Source organism: Phalacrocorax carbo, chromosome Z, assembly GCF_963921805.1.
Source record: "Phalacrocorax carbo chromosome Z, bPhaCar2.1, whole genome shotgun sequence".
Classification (NCBI taxonomy): domain Eukaryota; kingdom Metazoa; phylum Chordata; class Aves; order Suliformes; family Phalacrocoracidae; genus Phalacrocorax; species Phalacrocorax carbo.
The window spans coordinates 14,318,729-14,335,189 of record NC_087548.1 but is presented as its reverse complement, the minus strand read 5'-3'; the positions used below and the strand labels follow the sequence as shown (position 1 = coordinate 14,335,189).

Below are 16,461 nucleotides of genomic sequence, written 5' to 3'. Positions count from 1 at the left end.
GCCCCCTGCTCTGGGTGTGCCTGCTCAAGCAGAGGGGTTGGATGAGATGATCTCCAGAGGTCCCTTCCAACCCCTGCCATTCTGTGATTTTGTGACTAGGCACCTGTTCTAAGTGCCTTTTAGTTTAGGTTTATGGAACTTTTTCTATTAATATGTTGCATACCTTTTTGACCCTGCAATGCTGTCTGGTTCTACCCTCTCCTGTGGCAGCAAGTTCTAGAGTTTCACAGCCTGCTGTGAAAAGAAATGCTTTTATCTGTTTTAAACTACCTGTATAATGATTTCATTGAGTTTCCCTAGTTCTCGTATTGAGGGATTTGCTGAACAACAGCCTTGCATTCAGCTAATCCACCACCTTCCTGCTTTTGCAAACCTTTACTCTCCCCCTACCCATCTCTTCTTGCAGCTGAGGACCCCTATTCTGTAATATCTAACTAATCCTCACGCATATCAGTTTATTAAAGTTACCACAGACCTATCAGCACCATAATGTACACAGTACCAGTCCCTGGCTTATTCTGGTGCTGCAGAAATTGAAGCGTAGTCCAGCTGAACATGTAGTTGCATGTGCCTTGTCTATGCTCTTCTGCCTGCCCTTCATGGCTGTGCGGCATGCTGCCAGCCCATTGGGTTTGTCTTAAATGCGTTATTACAACAATGCAAAAGTACCAGACTCACAAATCATTGTTGCTAGACTTCTCTGGCAGTTCTGAAAAGCAGAAACATTAAAGTGAAAAACATAGATCAGCTATGCCCGCCGCAAAAGAAAAGCCTCACTGAACAGTGGTAAAAGAGTGATATATTTTCCAAGACAGAAGGTCGTGTGAAGTTTAATGGACCTGTTCACATAAAAGTCCTGAAATTTCAGGGGTTCAAGCTGACCAGTAATACAAAGAAAGAGAAAGTCATCATAAATAAAAACCTTAACAGGCATGACTGTCTGGCATAAAGCAGTTTAAAATTTTAGAAATACAGATAATTTGTCAGCAAAATATAGCTAATTCTTCTCATCTTCTCCACCATAGGGCTACCCTGCAGCAAAGACCAACTGTCAGTTCACTTCTGCCAGAGGCTGAAAGGCATTGGCAAGTGCTTGCTGCCATCAATACAGACTCAGTGCTGCTTCACGTGTGGTCAGCCCCGATTTCGTAACAAAGCAAGATATTGGGATCAGCGAGGCCTCAAACAACAAAATTACACTAAATCTAGAATAAAAACACCTCAAAACCAAGCAAACAACAACCAAGCTGCTCGGCACTAGCTCCTTTGAGCAGGGCTTCTGTTTACAGGTTTTATGTTCCTCCTTTTTTTTCTGAACCATCCAACATAAATGGAAGTCTGTGATCAAAACTGGGAAAACACATCCCTGAGGGTTATCGGTCCTAATTTACTGCTTCAGATTTTTCTGTGTAATAGTCCAAAATTCGTAACATAATTTGCAATGTACCAGCAGCTAGTACTTTTTAGGCATGCATAGAGGCTAGAATCAAGCTTGCAATAATTTTTTATTTTTTTAAATGAATGTTTTACTTGTTCTTTCTTCCATCTCTTTTCTGAAATCCACTTGAAACAGCAGCACCACTTACTCAGTAGTGCTGGGTGAAGGCAGCCGATGAGGCAGCACAGACCTGCACTATGGGCCAGATCCCTCTGTGCTCACTCACTTTTCTGTTTTTAGGAATCAAGGTGAAGTGGCAGTGTTCCTCTAAATTGTTTGCTCACTTCATAAATTGAAAAGCAGAGTTTTATAATAACTGATTATGATACACAGGGTGAATTGAAACATTGGGTTTTTCAAAAGAAAAAATGTTCATCTTGTACTTGACTGAACCTCTGAAGGATACCTCACCAATAGCCTGTCCTGGCAAGTTTTCTTCTGCTACAAATGTCTTGCTGTAAACTGAAAACCGCACCAAATATGGGATGTTAAGTTCCCAAATATATTTTAAGCAACATTTCGTGGTATCATGAAAGCAAAGCTGTTTGCATCTACCACCTTAATAGGTAGATTGTAATTCACACCACTATTGAGTGGTGGTAGAGCTGTCATTTAATCCAGTATCTCCTAGTAGAGTGTAAGCCCACATCCACAGAGTACTCTATCACCTCACTCATAGCAAACTTCTCTCCCAGTGCAAATCCTTGATCATAGTGAGGGTGAGGGCACCAGTGACAGCAGCCTCTGACCCAAAATATCTGCATAGCTCTGGGCCTCAGGCATTAGGAGAGCACTAGCCAAATAGCGTATATGTGTTGCTACTGAAGAAAGTGGCAGAACAAACTTCAGGGAGACCAGTCTGGACCCTCTGAAGAAAAGCTGGGCATTTTCAAAATTGCTAGACAGAGTCAGATGTTTAGATTCCTTTGACATTCAGTAGGATTTGGACACCTTGGTTCTCCATGCTCTTTTGAAAATCTCATATTTACTCCCTAGCTGCCTGTCAATTTAAGATTGTAATACAGGGAAATGTCACATTTTATGCAGTGTAGAGTGAGACACATAGCCATGAATCCAAGTGTCACTATGGTTACACAGCTATGACTAGCAATAGCCCTATTTCTAGACAGAAGTTTATGAAAGTTAATAGAAATATTTGGGCCTGGCTATAATGAATTAACCTAATGATAGCCACAAGTCTAATTGTCATTTTTCATAGGTTTGTGACCTGTGGCTAAGGGCTCACTTCTTCACTTGAAGTCTCTGGGAGTGCAGGATATGCAGCATGGTAAGGTTAGATTTATAAACCTCTGTGATGGCAATATAACCCCAGTTATAGGTGCTGATAAAACTTAAAATCCACTGTTAAAATATGGTGCTAGTATAACAGATGTAGGGGATGACTTACAATGGTGCACGTGCATGCATGTGTTTATATAGCATACATGCACATACTCTTAAAATAATACATGTCTATGGTGTTGCTGGCCAATGCCAGACATAATGCTTTTTAAGTTTCACAGTGTGCTTATGTCCTTCTGACGTCCTGAATGGCTGCTGACCCTTTGAGCAATAGAGATCTGGGCAGTTCTTATTCCACTGGACACAGAAATACTGAATCATGTAAGGAGTGGAGGTGTTCCATCTGATTCAGGAAGCATTTGGGCAGGGCTTGGCCACAGGCTGCATTGCATAGAGCAGAGCCTGTACTGCTATGTCCAAGGCAGTTCTCTGATGGCCAGGCAGCCTAGACTGGTGGACAGTGCAGATGTTTCTGATGTTCCCAGAAGCATCTTCTAGGATTTAAGCAGGACAAAGCTAGATTCGCTTCAGAGTCAGATTCTTCTGGCTCAGAGGTGCCTGCAATGTTTTATTCACAGAGGTCAGCAGAAGTGGGCCATCAGGTATGCGGGCAAAGGAGAAAGTAGCTGACCGAGTGGATATAGTGCAGGTGGGAGAAAAAGTGCTGGGGGGGGTTGTCCCTTCCAGTGCTCTGTATGGCTATTGTGGAGCAAAACCATTTCTGGCTTCATTGTTTTCTTCAGGGAGCTGTAACTTAATTTGAAATGGATAAAAGTAATTAAATTATATTATGGACATTAATCAAAGTAATCTTTCTACCCAGGGAAGCACAAGCATCACTGTTGCTCAGCTTAAAACTTTAGGGAAAAGACTGTGACAACAACATGAACTGTTTTAACAGAGCAGTGCCACTGCTGTATTTTACATGGGTTCTTACATTGCACTCAGCAGCCTAATATCTCCTCTATGCTAATATGTGCAGCCGTCTCTCCCATCTATTTAGCAAGATTCCTTTCTTATGACATAACTCTGTTTAAGTAAAGGTGGATTTATGGTCCTAATTGAGATGGTCACTCTTCTCAAAACTGAATAGAGTATTAAGTGCAGAGGCATGATATCGTTATATTGTATTAGCCTGAGACACATCAGCTTCAACAGGTTGCTCAGGAAAAAAAAACGTGTATTTGGCACATTCGCTGCTTGTTCTAACATTTCAAGTTTTAAAAAATAAACTATGATGACATATTTGTTTCAAGCTTCAATAAATGGTATTGCTTATATCTGATGTCTCTGGTATTTTATGTTTCCAGTGCAAGAAGATTCATAAGATAGAATTCCAAGGAAAAAACCCTTAGAAAGTATCTTTTCTATTCTAGGGGAATCCTCATCCCTGAGGTATTTTGATGCTTGATATTCCAACATAAAAGATATCATTAAAAACGGTGCGGGGAAAAGCAGTGGAATAAAGGATGGCACTAACTAAAAATATACATTAAGAGGCTTAGTTATTTCCTATGAAATAGATGACACCTTACCACTGCTTGTCTAAGCAGATGTGCCCTAGCTCCTTGGCAGCAGATGTGTGCATGTCTATTGTGTCTATTGTGGGGTGCATTTGTTTCCTGAGGAGTTGTATGCAATATGATCATGCCCGCTTCCACCCCCTCCTGCCCCCTGGAATCTTCTTAATACTCAGGTTTTGCAAGTACTGCTGATACCCAGAAATTGAATCACGCTAACCCTGTTCCTTGGCGTGCAGCCCAAGAGCACGGGCATTGCAGTTAGGCACATATGCTTGGGTAGAGAGCACCATCAGTTTGCACTCAGTTACCAAACTCCACCTCTGCATCCATCCGTGGGTTCAGCCTCATGACACCCCATGGAAGTTGCAGGAAGTTCTCCTTCTTACTTCACAAAGAAAGTGTGGATCTCCAGCCCACAAGGGCAGCGTCTGGCACAGCTGCTTTAAGGAGGAGTAATGGATTGAATTGAAAAATTAATTGAAGCCCCCTCGACTTTGCAAAGGCTCATTAGGCATTTACTGGACGACCCGCTGCACAACACAGCCTGACGAGTAGTTTCTGCTGTCTGCTGCATTGTGTGGCATGGCTTGCTGCACTTCTTTGGCCTGGCAAAGCATGCAGCACCCACCAAAAAGCCTGTCTTTTGGCTGCCTAGCATCAGCTCAAAATTAAATCAGTATGCAGGGAAAACATTGCGCTTGTGGCTCTGTGATTTCCTCCATGATTTTAATAGAAATAGGGTCCCTAGGGTGTGGGTGGATTTGGGCAATTAGTTGTCCATTTTCCCCCATGATTTCTGTAGAAAAAGTGTTTGTCAGTCACTGGTTGTTCTGATTTTATGGAAATACATGAGAAGTGCTTGATATTACCCACGCTTAAGCAGAAGTATCCAATGTAGATGTAGGCACCTGGGATAGCTACAAGTTAGCTACTACATTTCATAGGTAATCACTGACTGATTGTCTGCTAATTGTTATACATGCAACCTCCATCTGTCCATTCTACAAGCTGGTTAAGGGCACTTTGAGATCCAGGACACTGCTCAGGAACACCCTAAATGTCACGCATAGTAGCAGCAGACTCTACATCGCACGTGCCTTAAGCTGTCAGGTACTGTATTGCAACTCATTGATGGAGATGTTGGACGTCTTCCTTCTCTAAGCCTTTCTAAGGCTGCTGGCTGCAAAGGTGAGTGTGGTTTGTGACACCTAGTAACAGCAGCTCTGCTGTGAACCAGCTCTGGGTAAGCTGAAGGCCAGATGAGCGTCCTCACCCAGAGTAACTTGTTTCTTTAGCTGGGTTTCACATAACCTCTGATCTCATGCTCTGCAATACTAGCGGGCTAGGCAGTGAGATTTGTATAGATGTGACGCTCATTAACAGCTAAGTGTGAAAATAGCTACCCTGTGGCTTCAAGGCACAATGAGGAGTAGACCTTTACAGCAGATTTCTAGGTGTGCTGGCTTCTCTGCCAGCAGGAGCACACTTGCATGATGATGGGATGAAGCAAGAGGGAAGTAGGGATTTGAGGAGTAGCGTTCCAGGTGGAGCCACTTAATGCAGCAGCACTGGTAGATTAATTTTGTGGATACAGAAACACAGTACACTGGAGACTTAAGAGTGACAAATTTCAGCCCTGTTGAAGTGAGTGTCCTAGATGTCTTTGTTTTCAGTGGGTTATCGTGTTCCCTTGGAGAGCTTGGTGCCGGACACCTCTCTCCATTGGACTGACTGATCCAACTGTGTGTTTACAGGGACTCATTCTGCTGCAAAATTGTGATTAAAAAGAAACATGGTTTATTGCTGCTGCCCAGCACTGCAGCCTCCCAGCTCTTATACCTAGAGGTGGTAGAATATGGGGAGCTCACACAAGGATATTGCTTATTTCTGCGGCTGATCCCAACCTTCTCCTTTCTCTTAATGAACAAATGCAGATATCTCCAGCACACCCAGAGGAATAAAACCTGGGATGTGTTAGGCAAGGAGTACAAGTCTTGTCTACAGAAATGGTGGTGGCAGCAGCAAGAGCCAGAAGAATAAGCAACAACTACAGTACCTTCAAAGTAGCCAACCATCTTCTGTAAACTGAGGTGCCTTGATTTTGGTAGGAATCTGTGGTGAACATGTGAAAACAAGGAAGATGTTAAATATCTGGGCTGTTGTTGGGTTCCTACTTTAAAAATACAATCAAATCAAAAAGAAAGTTTATCAAGATTCTTAAGGGATTCTGCTACTTCACTGTTACCATTATGAGTCATTTGGTGTACCTTTTACTAAATCAAAGTTAAATATTTAGAAGAGAGGAAAATAGTTACTTGGAGGGATTGGGTGTTTTGAGGAGGCAGTCTTTTGCTAGACCTCTGGAGTTACCTCTATCTGTGGCATGTTGCAAGCAGGTGAGAAGATGGTCCTCAGCAGCTGTCTGTTCTCTGATGGACCCAGTGATTCAGTGGCTTTGGCTGGGGGCTGAGACATGATACATCCCTTCTCTTTATATTGACTCTGGAGAACAGTACTTTCAGGGCTCATGAAGGCCAATCAGCCAAAGAGGCCTGCCCCAAAGCTGGTCTATGAGAGGCTGCAGTTTGACTTCCCTCCAGATTTGAAAGGGAAGGTGTTGATCCCAGCTTCTTAATTAATAGGCCAATACAGTGCCCAAGGCACTGAGCCAAGGACACGTTGTAACAGTCAGCTCTTACTATGCCATTAAGGCAGAACAGAAACCCTGAATTCCCTCTTGTTCAGAATGAAGTATCAATAAATGAAAGAAGGGGTGAACCTTGGATTTTAAACCCTTGAGGATTGTCTTGGATTTGAGTAAATACTATCTGCTAGCAAAAAGAGACCTCATGTGAGGTCAGGCCAGTTCCTTGCAAATGAGGAGGGGAGTCCCAGGCAGGTGGAGGTCACTGTAGGTGGGAGCACTTCAAGGCAGCATGTGGCTTTACTGCAGCAGTAATCCCTGGGATGTGAACAGGCGCTCAGTGCTGCCCTCATAATGCCACATCTGTGGTCCTGCCCGCCCGGCTGCCTGGGCAAAGGGCACTGCTGTCTACTGTAGTGCTACTGTTAAGGGAAATTCCCACTGGGAATGCTGGCATGCTGGAGTGATGGCAAACATGGCATTAATGGGAAAGTGCCATAAGAAAAGCTGCAGTGCGAGGGAAGCTATTAATGAACTAGCAGAGAGGGAATGCTTTATTACAAACCCGTGAGGTGACTGTGACTGGGAGTGCAGTGAATTTTCAAGCTCCCCACGTACTTATTTATACAGATGGCAGGTATGGAGAGACTTGGTTTTCTGTCTGTTCTCCTGCATCTGTTATCTATTTCATACAATAGCTGAAGTAATGAAGCTTGAGATTAAATTACCTCTTATCCACTGTGTTTGCTTGGAAGTATATTATTTGGTTGTTTGGCTCTGGAAATAAAAATATATTGTCATGTAATAATGTATGGGAGCCTGAATCAGACTCATAACAAACAATGCTGGCTTGTAAAATACTGTTCTTTGCTGCAACGCCTACTATCTGAAAGCTAATTGAATGGCACTTTTCTCCAGAGGAAAACTGCAAATTCTCTTCTACATGTCTCTGTCCCTAGTCCTGGCTTTCATGGTACACAGCCCTGGCCCTGGTAGTCAAAGCAAGTCACTGGAATAACTAATACACAGAAAGACCAGAGAGATTCTGCCCCTAGCTAAAAGCAGGCTGTGCCAGACCCTGTACCCAGCAGCCATAGACCTAGATGAAAATTGACTGACTTTATTCCTCCTGACCATCTGATGAGTGGCTAAGCCCAGCTGGTCTTGGCTTCACAGCCATGTAAAATTGAAATTATTGCATCTGAGCTGAGGGGAGGGCATGAGCGTCCTCAGGCTCCAGCATGAAGCCAGAGTTTGCTTACAGCAGCCATCCCCCTTGTTAATAAGTGTTCCCTGTGAGGGACCTGGAAGCTGACAGTTCCCTGTTGCTCCTGGGTCACTTCATTTCCATTTATGCCTGTCTCCCAAGTGTGTGTTTAGGCAACGAGGCAGTGGGAATGTTGCAGCAGCCAGACCCTGATGGAGTTAATGGGAGCAGAAATGGGTCTTGTTAATTATTGTAGTCACACATTCAACTAACTTGATTTTGACTGAAGATTCCTGCTGGCTCCCACTCCCCTCCCACAAGGGACAGATGGTCTGATTGACAAGGGTACCCTCGTTTATTTGGGGACCCTGCTGGGAGCAGGCAGCGCTGGCATAAAACCTGTGCAAGGATGCTGGGGCTTTTGATCTGCTGCTCCTTTGCAGAGACATTCCTTCAGCACCGACTGAGGCTTAGCTTCATTCCGCTTGACCTGCATTCACCGTCCAAATGAGAAATGTCTTTCACCCCTTGTTGGACTCATGGTACCCAAAAGAGTGGTGAGATGGGGGACACAAAAACATTCTCTGCCGAGCTCAACAAATCCTTTGAGCAACCCGTCTCTGGGTTCACTGACAGCTGTTGTTGCAAGCATGTGAGGAGGCAAAAAGTGTCCACTAATACAAAGGAAGCTTTGTCCAGGGAGCTTTTATCCTGCTGCTGTGACTGCCATGGCCATGACCCTGATTGGGTCTGAAACTACAGAAAGGTGATTGAGACTGGAGTTGAAATTTTCCATCTGCTACATCGAGTCACCCTTGCTCTAGGTTGCAGAATGAGTTTGTCTGTGTAAATGTGAAGTTTTTGTTAAGCAGCAATAGGGACAAACTATGCTAGAAAATTTAATTGCTGAAAAGTGGAGTGTTGGAGTGTTTGAAATCTTGTGCACATTAAGTCAGGTTCTATGAGCAATCATGAATAATGTCAAAACTGATAATTTTGATATGTCTGAAATGAAATGTTTCTGTTGGGGAATGTAGGTGGGTGCTGTTCACAGGACAGAAACTGTATCAGAAACTGTGTTGGATGGTTTGTCCATCAGCTGCCACCTGGAGTTCACATTTGGATCAGGTACTTGGCTGCAACTTGGTGTGAGTGCTGTAAGTGCAGGTTTGTGCAGGATGATGGAGTGATCCCTCTCCAGTCTTTCCTCTTGACAGAGTTTTCCACTACATAGTGACAATTATGACAGCAAAGACAGTATAATGTGATATTTAGGGCTGTCAGCTGAGAGCAAGGAGCAGTCCCTTCTCCAACACACAGGGAAAAATCTCAGTTTCATCTTGACCCTAGATGATCTCTTTTTATTATTATTATTAAATAAATAATCAGTCAGCTGAGGAAGAAACAGTTACTCAGAAAAGCTAATTATTTTCTGCTGGCCAGTCACATTGTGCTGGTTTTATACAGGAAATATGTTAAGCACAAAGCTGAAAGTTGTTGGTTTCAATGGGTGTGTTTTACTAGCCGACGGCCAAGGCAAGTTGGTGTTGAATTCGCCCAGTAAGCAATTACCAAAAGTCCCCGAACAGATTTATAGGGTATGTCTGACTGATTCCCATTGTTTCTGCACACACAGGGCTGTCATGTGCTTAAGGCTGAAGACCTTTTATAGGGGGAATAATAAAATAAGTCTCTGAGGAAAGAACATTGTGTATCCTCTGTGACAGCACATGCCACCTCTCCCTCTTGGATGGGAGTTGCCTGCTGAGATGAAAATATGCCATATACAGAATGCAAAATCCACTGTAGATTAGAGCTACATGGACAATGAGTTTCTTTCTCCTCTTTCATCACCTTTATTTATTGGTTTCCTTTACATTTGGTGAAAGACTGTAAATATTTAGCCCTAGATTAGTGAATTAAGGTTGATACTAAGAGGACTGTTGCATCCTTAGCAGTACTTGTTCTAATCAAAGGAAAAGTATGTTTGATCTAGGCAGAGGTTGTGTCCCAGTGAAATCAAGACATCTTCTTTGCTCCTGAGCTGGTCTGCTAGGATGACTGAAACTACTGATTAACCTTATGTTATATTACCGCACATTTTCAAGCTTTCTGCCTTTTGCTAGCTGCAATTTTTGTACCTTCTGCTTCCAACCTCAAGACTGGGCTCTTTCTTTCAGTGCCAGGATTAGGTGCAGCCTCCATTAGAAATCTATTCCACAGAGACGTGCTTGCAAACTTTGGTCAAATCACCTCTCTGTCTTCCCTTGAATGTAATAAATACAATGAGTTTCTTCAGTTACTCCAAGGTGTATTTAATGGACTTCAATTTTTTCTGTTCCATTTTTGAACCCTTAAAATTTTAACTTTGAAGTGCAGACACATAAACTTGCTACAGTACTGCAGATCTGGTCTTGTCACTGCACACAGCATTGGTATTCTGTTATTTTTTCAGGGTCAAATTTTACTTATTACAGCTCTAGCATTGAGTTATAAACATAAACTCAGTGGTAGTTTGCCATTACTATGCTGCTATTTTCCAATGTCATGAACTTCAGCATACAGGCACCCTCTTATATATGACCTCTCATCTATGAATTTAGTTTTTTTCCTTTATGAAAGCAGATCTTTAAATTCCGCTGACTTTAGCAAATGACCCAGTTCACCATATCTAACCAATCTCCTTTATTTATTGTCTCACCAATTTTTGTGTCATCTGAAAATATTCCTAGCATGGATTTTCTGTTTTCTTCCAGATCAATAAAGATACTTAATGGCAGGAATATGTCTTTACAGGAATGAAAGTGTTTGGTTGATGTTTCACTTGTATATTATTTTTATTATGAATTCTGAATGTGCTTGCGTTTAACATAGTGGTAGTTTATACAATCAAAATATTGCATGAGGCAAACTGAAATTTTTCACAGATACCTTTTGTCCAGTCCAACCAAGCTCATCTGTTGGAGGGAAGCTGTGTTAGGGTTATGGTTTTTACTAGGTTGATCCTTGTCAAACTGCCCCAGTAAAAGCCACAAACCTAGCCTTTGTCTTTCTGAAGTTTCAACCTCAAGGCACACTGAAAACATGCTCAACAACAACTTTGAAACGTCTTTGATCTCAGCTTTCTGTTAGTATAACCATTGAGACATCTTTGGGTCAGCTGGACAGTTGCCATCTTAAACATCCAAATTGGGAGGAAAGCAAAGTAAGAGACTTGCAGAGGAGATCTATTGCATGACATGCTTCTTTGTTGCCTTTTGACACTTCTAATTATACATTCGATCATAGGAATTTTGAAAACGTAAGCAGCTGCTGTTCCAACCAGCTGCAGACCAGCCCATGGGACCAGCGAGACTCTGGGAATTTGTTACGGCAGAGGAAGAACTTCAGCTGGCTTCTCTTCACACTAATGGCTGATATGCTGACTGTAAAGCTTCAACTTACAGATGTTCCTAGGGCATCTGTTGAAGCTGTCTGCCAGGGACTTGCAGGCCCAGTGCTTACAGCTGGATGGGGCCAGGCTATGAAAGGGCTATGAAAGCTCCTGAACTTTGTAGAGTGAGGATGGTTCTGACGTAGAGGTTACACACCTTGGTTCTGTAGACCATATGCTGAGACACAGCATCAAAAAAACTATTGCTTCTGATGTGTGGCAGCAGTAAAAGGGACAACCAGGGAGTTATGTGTGCTTGCAGCTTTTCTAGATCCAGGCAGGACCACTGTCTCCTTGTAAAGTCCAGGCTAAGCAACCTTTTAGCACATCTGATGGGGTTATGATGTGGGAAATCCTGGTTTTGAAAGTCTTCCTGAGCCAATGTTGGCTGATAATTTAGGGGAGCCTGCAACAGGAGATTCTGTGCCACAGGCTTCTGTTGGAAAAGGTGCAGCCCATTCCCAGGCTGCGACCTCAGTGCACACAGGTATTAATCCAGCACCTTCCTGCTCTTCCCCAGGGGCCATTAGTTGGCCATGGCTTCTACAGAGTAAAACCAAATAGAGGAAGGAAGGCTGGCAAGGGAGCTGGCTGTCTTCATCACTGCCTTAACTGAGAAAATAATCCTAAAGATGTCTATAGCCAAGGCCAGGAACAGAGCTGCTTTTGATCTAGGGAGACTAGTCTAGCTTAGTAACAGCTTGGAAGGGAAAGTGTTATTGTTTTAGAAGCAGATCCAGCTACTGCTAATTTGGAGGGGAAAGAAGGAGGCAACTTAGAGTGCTGGAAATTTGTGAGAGGAGGCAGGTGATAGTGACCTTGTTACAAATCCAGGTGCTCTTTGGACTGCTCGCCTGTGTAGAGCTGAGCTGTGATCCCTCTGGATAGATCACAGAAGCACAGCTGTAGGCTTGTGGTCAGGCAAAACTTCCATGGACAACTCCAAAGCAGTGGTAGTTATTGATGACCGATAAAATTAAGTAAAAACATGTAATTTTTGTGAGAGAAGGAATTAGTTTTCTCAGTGAAGGACTTGCCACTTTCCTCTTGTGCCACCACTGGATAAGGTTGTGAACAAGGAATAATTTGCCTCTGAATTGCCAATTCTGGGAATGCTTATCTTTGATGATCTGAGCTCACTCTCTGTTTAGCCATTTTACGACTGAAAATGCCACCTGTCTGAAATAATATCAGATCTTATTTCAAATGTCAGTGGTATCTAGCTTAAAAACTAACAGCTGGACTCTGAATCTCTAGACAGTTCAGGACAGGAGCTGGTCAGGAGTATTTTAATGGATGAAAAGAGACTTAACTGAAGATATTTTGTTCAACTGTGGGAAGCTCAATTAATTTTTTTAAATGACATTTCAGAATAAATGACATCTTATTAGACAAAGTGATTTTTTTTTTCCATGGGAAAAAAAAATATTGCCATAGCTAACATCCTCCTCTCAAAGTAAAATCTTGGCAAAGTTGTAGTACTTAGTGGAAAGCTGACAAGCAATCAAAACTTTGACCTGGTTCTATTTGTTTGACCCTGTGTGCAGTCCTAGCAACTACTGAGAAATAACACTTGACATGTTTCTGAAATGTTGATGTTAACTCCTATGTCCTGTCTAATTTCCTTTCTGTGCCTACATTTCCCCTCCATAAAGATTGGAGGCATACTGCATGGTAACTGATGAGCTCTGCTATCATTCATTATTGTTGTTCACTGTTAAATAGGCTTTATTTGCTATATGTTATATGGCATTGGATGTTATTTATTAACATACAACTTAAAATCATGTTTCATATGAAATTTCTCTCAATCAGATCAGAAGAAAGTCCTAAAATGATGCGTTGAACCTGATTTCTACCTCAAATACCAAGTCATGCAACTTTGGAGAGGCAGCTGAATAAAACTGAACAGCAATTCACAAGATTTTCATCAGCAGAAGCTTGCCCTTTCCCATTTTCAAATGAGAACCAAACCCCCAATCACTTTACAACATATTTTTTTCTTGAAATTTAATCCATATTCACAGAAGAGCTTTGCAAAGCTTTGGCTGTTTTTAAATGAAGCTTCAGATGTTCAGCTAAGTACCCCTTGGATGAGACTTACATGACTGTACGTTCCCCATTTGAACACTGTTCGGGTAGCAGTGCAAGGGCTTTTTTCCTGACAAACGCCTGTGTGTGCATCCTTTTGTAATATCCTTTTCAGTTTCCAGCCCAGCACTTCCAGCCTCCTGCTGCTGATTTTATTTCCATCACATCTGAAGCAATGTGTGTGCTTTCTCCCTAACAGCCTTCCTTCGTCGTCTTTGTGGCCCTTCACGGAACTCCCTTCAGTATGTCCGTGTCTCTTCTACTGGGGAGCCCAGCACTGGATGCAGCACTCCAGATGTGTCTCACCATGCTGCGCAGAGGGAAAGGACCACCCCCTTGATCTGCTAGCAATGCTCTACCTAATGAAGCCCAGGATGCTGTTGGCTGCCTCTGTTGTGAGGGCACATTGCTGCCTCATGTTCGCCTTGTCCACCCCCAGGTCCCTCTCTGCAAAGCTGCTTTCCAGTTGATCGGACCCCAGCCTGTACTGCTGCCCCCAGGTGCAGGACTTTGCGTTTCCCTCTGTTGAACTGCCTGGCGTTCCTGTCAGGTCGTTTCTCCAGCACGTCAAGGACTTTCTGAATGGTGGCCTCCAGTGTATCAGCCACTTCTCCCACTTTTGTATAATTTCCAAGCCTGCTGAGGGTGCACTCTGTCCCATCAACCGGCGCATTAATGACGATGTTGAACAGGACTGGCCTCAGTATTGATCTCTAGAGCACACTGCTGGTCACTGACCTCCAGCTGGGCTTCGTGCTGCTAATCACAACCCTTTAAGCCTGGCAGTTCAGCCACTTTTCGCTCTACCTCACACCCACTGATCTTGTCCATACTTCATCAATTTGTCAATAAGGGTGTTACAGAAGACAGTAGCAAAAGCACTAATAAAGTTGAGATAGAAAGCAGGTAGTTTTTCAGGTAGGTGAATTCAAAACACTGATTTGCTTGACTGATGGTAGCCTAGCCAACTCTGCTCAGGGAGTTAAAGATGTGCTCACAAAAATTTCTCCGGTGACAGTGCCTGTGGTTGCAACCTGAAGCAAAAACGCTGTCAAAAGCAAGTATGGACTAGAAACATATTCAGCAAGCTCAGCCCTTTGCAGAGTGTGGGTAACTGAACCAAATAATGTCTTTTCTTTCTTGAGGAAATTCAGTCCTCAGTCTTCTCACCTTGCATTTGTAGAAGGGTAACAGAGCCAAATGTTGTTTTCAGCTGAGATGGAGAAAAGAAAACCAGCCTGTCTGGCACTTAGTTGTATCTGAGGATTAAAATTACTGTGCAGCAGTTCTTTAATGAGATTTGTTTTTGTGAAATTCTCATGTGCTGCTATTACAGCAGGTAGTCCTTGCCGAGGGCTGGGATGCTGCCCTTCCCACCCAGCACCTTGCCTCTACCAGCTTCTCCCATTTCTTGCACAGCAATGGTCCTTGTCAAGTATAAATGCATTTTTGTGTGATGCTACAGAAGTCCAACAGTAATAAAGAGCTGCGGAGAGAACAACCTCTCCAATTCCACCATGAAGGCTGAAAACTATTTGAGGGAGGAAGGAAGGGAGGAAACAAGTAAATTGCTAGCTATCAGGCTTTTGATGCTTTTGCCTTTTCAAGTGGATAACACAGATCTTTCTGCACACTCCAGAGCTCTGCAGAAACATCTTCATTGCTCACCCAACTTCTGAAGCTGTTTTTACGGAACAGAACAGGAAGGAGAAAACGAGTCACTGATAAATTACTGGAGAGAGAGATCAAGCCTTTGTGAGTGGCTCAGAGAGAGCTTGCAGCCACCAAAGTTGGTGCCTAAACACTGCACGGAGTTATCTACAGTAATAATCCCAAACTGGCCTGCAAAAACTCTCACACATTCACCTCCATCTAGAATTATGCTTGATCATGATGTGTGATGAAAACAGTCTGCCTGGTGGGTGTAGCAGCTCTGAAAGCCCTGCTGATGAACTGCTGGTCAGAAGTAAACAGCAGGTTAGATTTTTTTGTCTGGTTTTTTTTTTTTCCAGACTTCATTATCTGTGATAGTTTATGAAGACTGTTGTATTCTGAAGAACTGAAGATTGTTTAAAGGCACTGGTGTTATTTTGAGCACTGAATCAATAATGGGCTTGAAATACCATAGGACAAGGTAGACCAGAGAATGACTTTATTGACTGATTTATCCTTTTGCAGCTTTTGAAGAAGCACCTCTCTGGACTGCCAGGGCTCATATTGCCATCTAGGCAGCATGGCCCTGTAAGATTGCCCTTTCCTGCAGACCCTGAGACAGAGCCAATACAGTCCAGAGGAATCGGGTCGTGCAGAAGTGTACACAGTGGATGACACAGATGGGGTTGGGTGGCAAACGCCTGGTCAGCAAGCGTCCAGAAGAGGCAAAGGCTTGATTCTGCTGTCGGCATTAGCAGAGGTAACACTACGCCTCTGCAGGGCCCCAGTACTTTGCTGAATTGGGCCTCAAAATTTGTGAATATCTACAAATGCTGGGCAGCTTCTGGGCCAGATCAGCACTTCAAGGCTGGGAGAAAAAGTTATTAAAAGTTGGAGGTGAAGGTGGTCCCACTGAGAACAGGGAGTCACTGTCTCAATCCACAAACTTAACGCTACAGCACAGAGCATCACTGCAGGAACTCAGAGCAGGGCTTTTCACAGCAGCAATTTAAACAGCAGAGGAGCTCCATTCTTTTCAAGATAAAAAGTTTTGACCACATCTCTTTTCCTTTTCTGTGGCTGCTGGTGTGGTTCACTTACTGCTCTGATGCAAAAGACTGGGTCAGTGAGTACTGGCAGCTGCTAAAAATAAATGGTGCAAGAAACAGC

The 16,461-nt window shown here is 43.2% G+C and overlaps 1 protein-coding gene across 4 annotated transcripts in view; it reads left to right on the top strand.

Moving 5' to 3' along the window:
* ADAMTS12 (ADAM metallopeptidase with thrombospondin type 1 motif 12) overlaps positions 1-16,461 on the top strand; it is a 198,952-nt gene extending 182,491 nt beyond the window's left edge. For 3 of the 4 annotated variants that reach the window (XM_064438862.1, XM_064438859.1, XM_064438860.1), the window contains one exon: positions 1,026-4,020. In XM_064438862.1, coding sequence (XP_064294932.1) covers positions 1,026-1,261 — 236 coding nt within the window. In that variant the 3' untranslated portion in view covers positions 1,262-4,020. Of the gene's footprint in view, positions 1-1,025; positions 4,021-13,837 lie in introns of those variants that run through there. The other variant, XM_064438863.1, reaches the window with a different exon arrangement.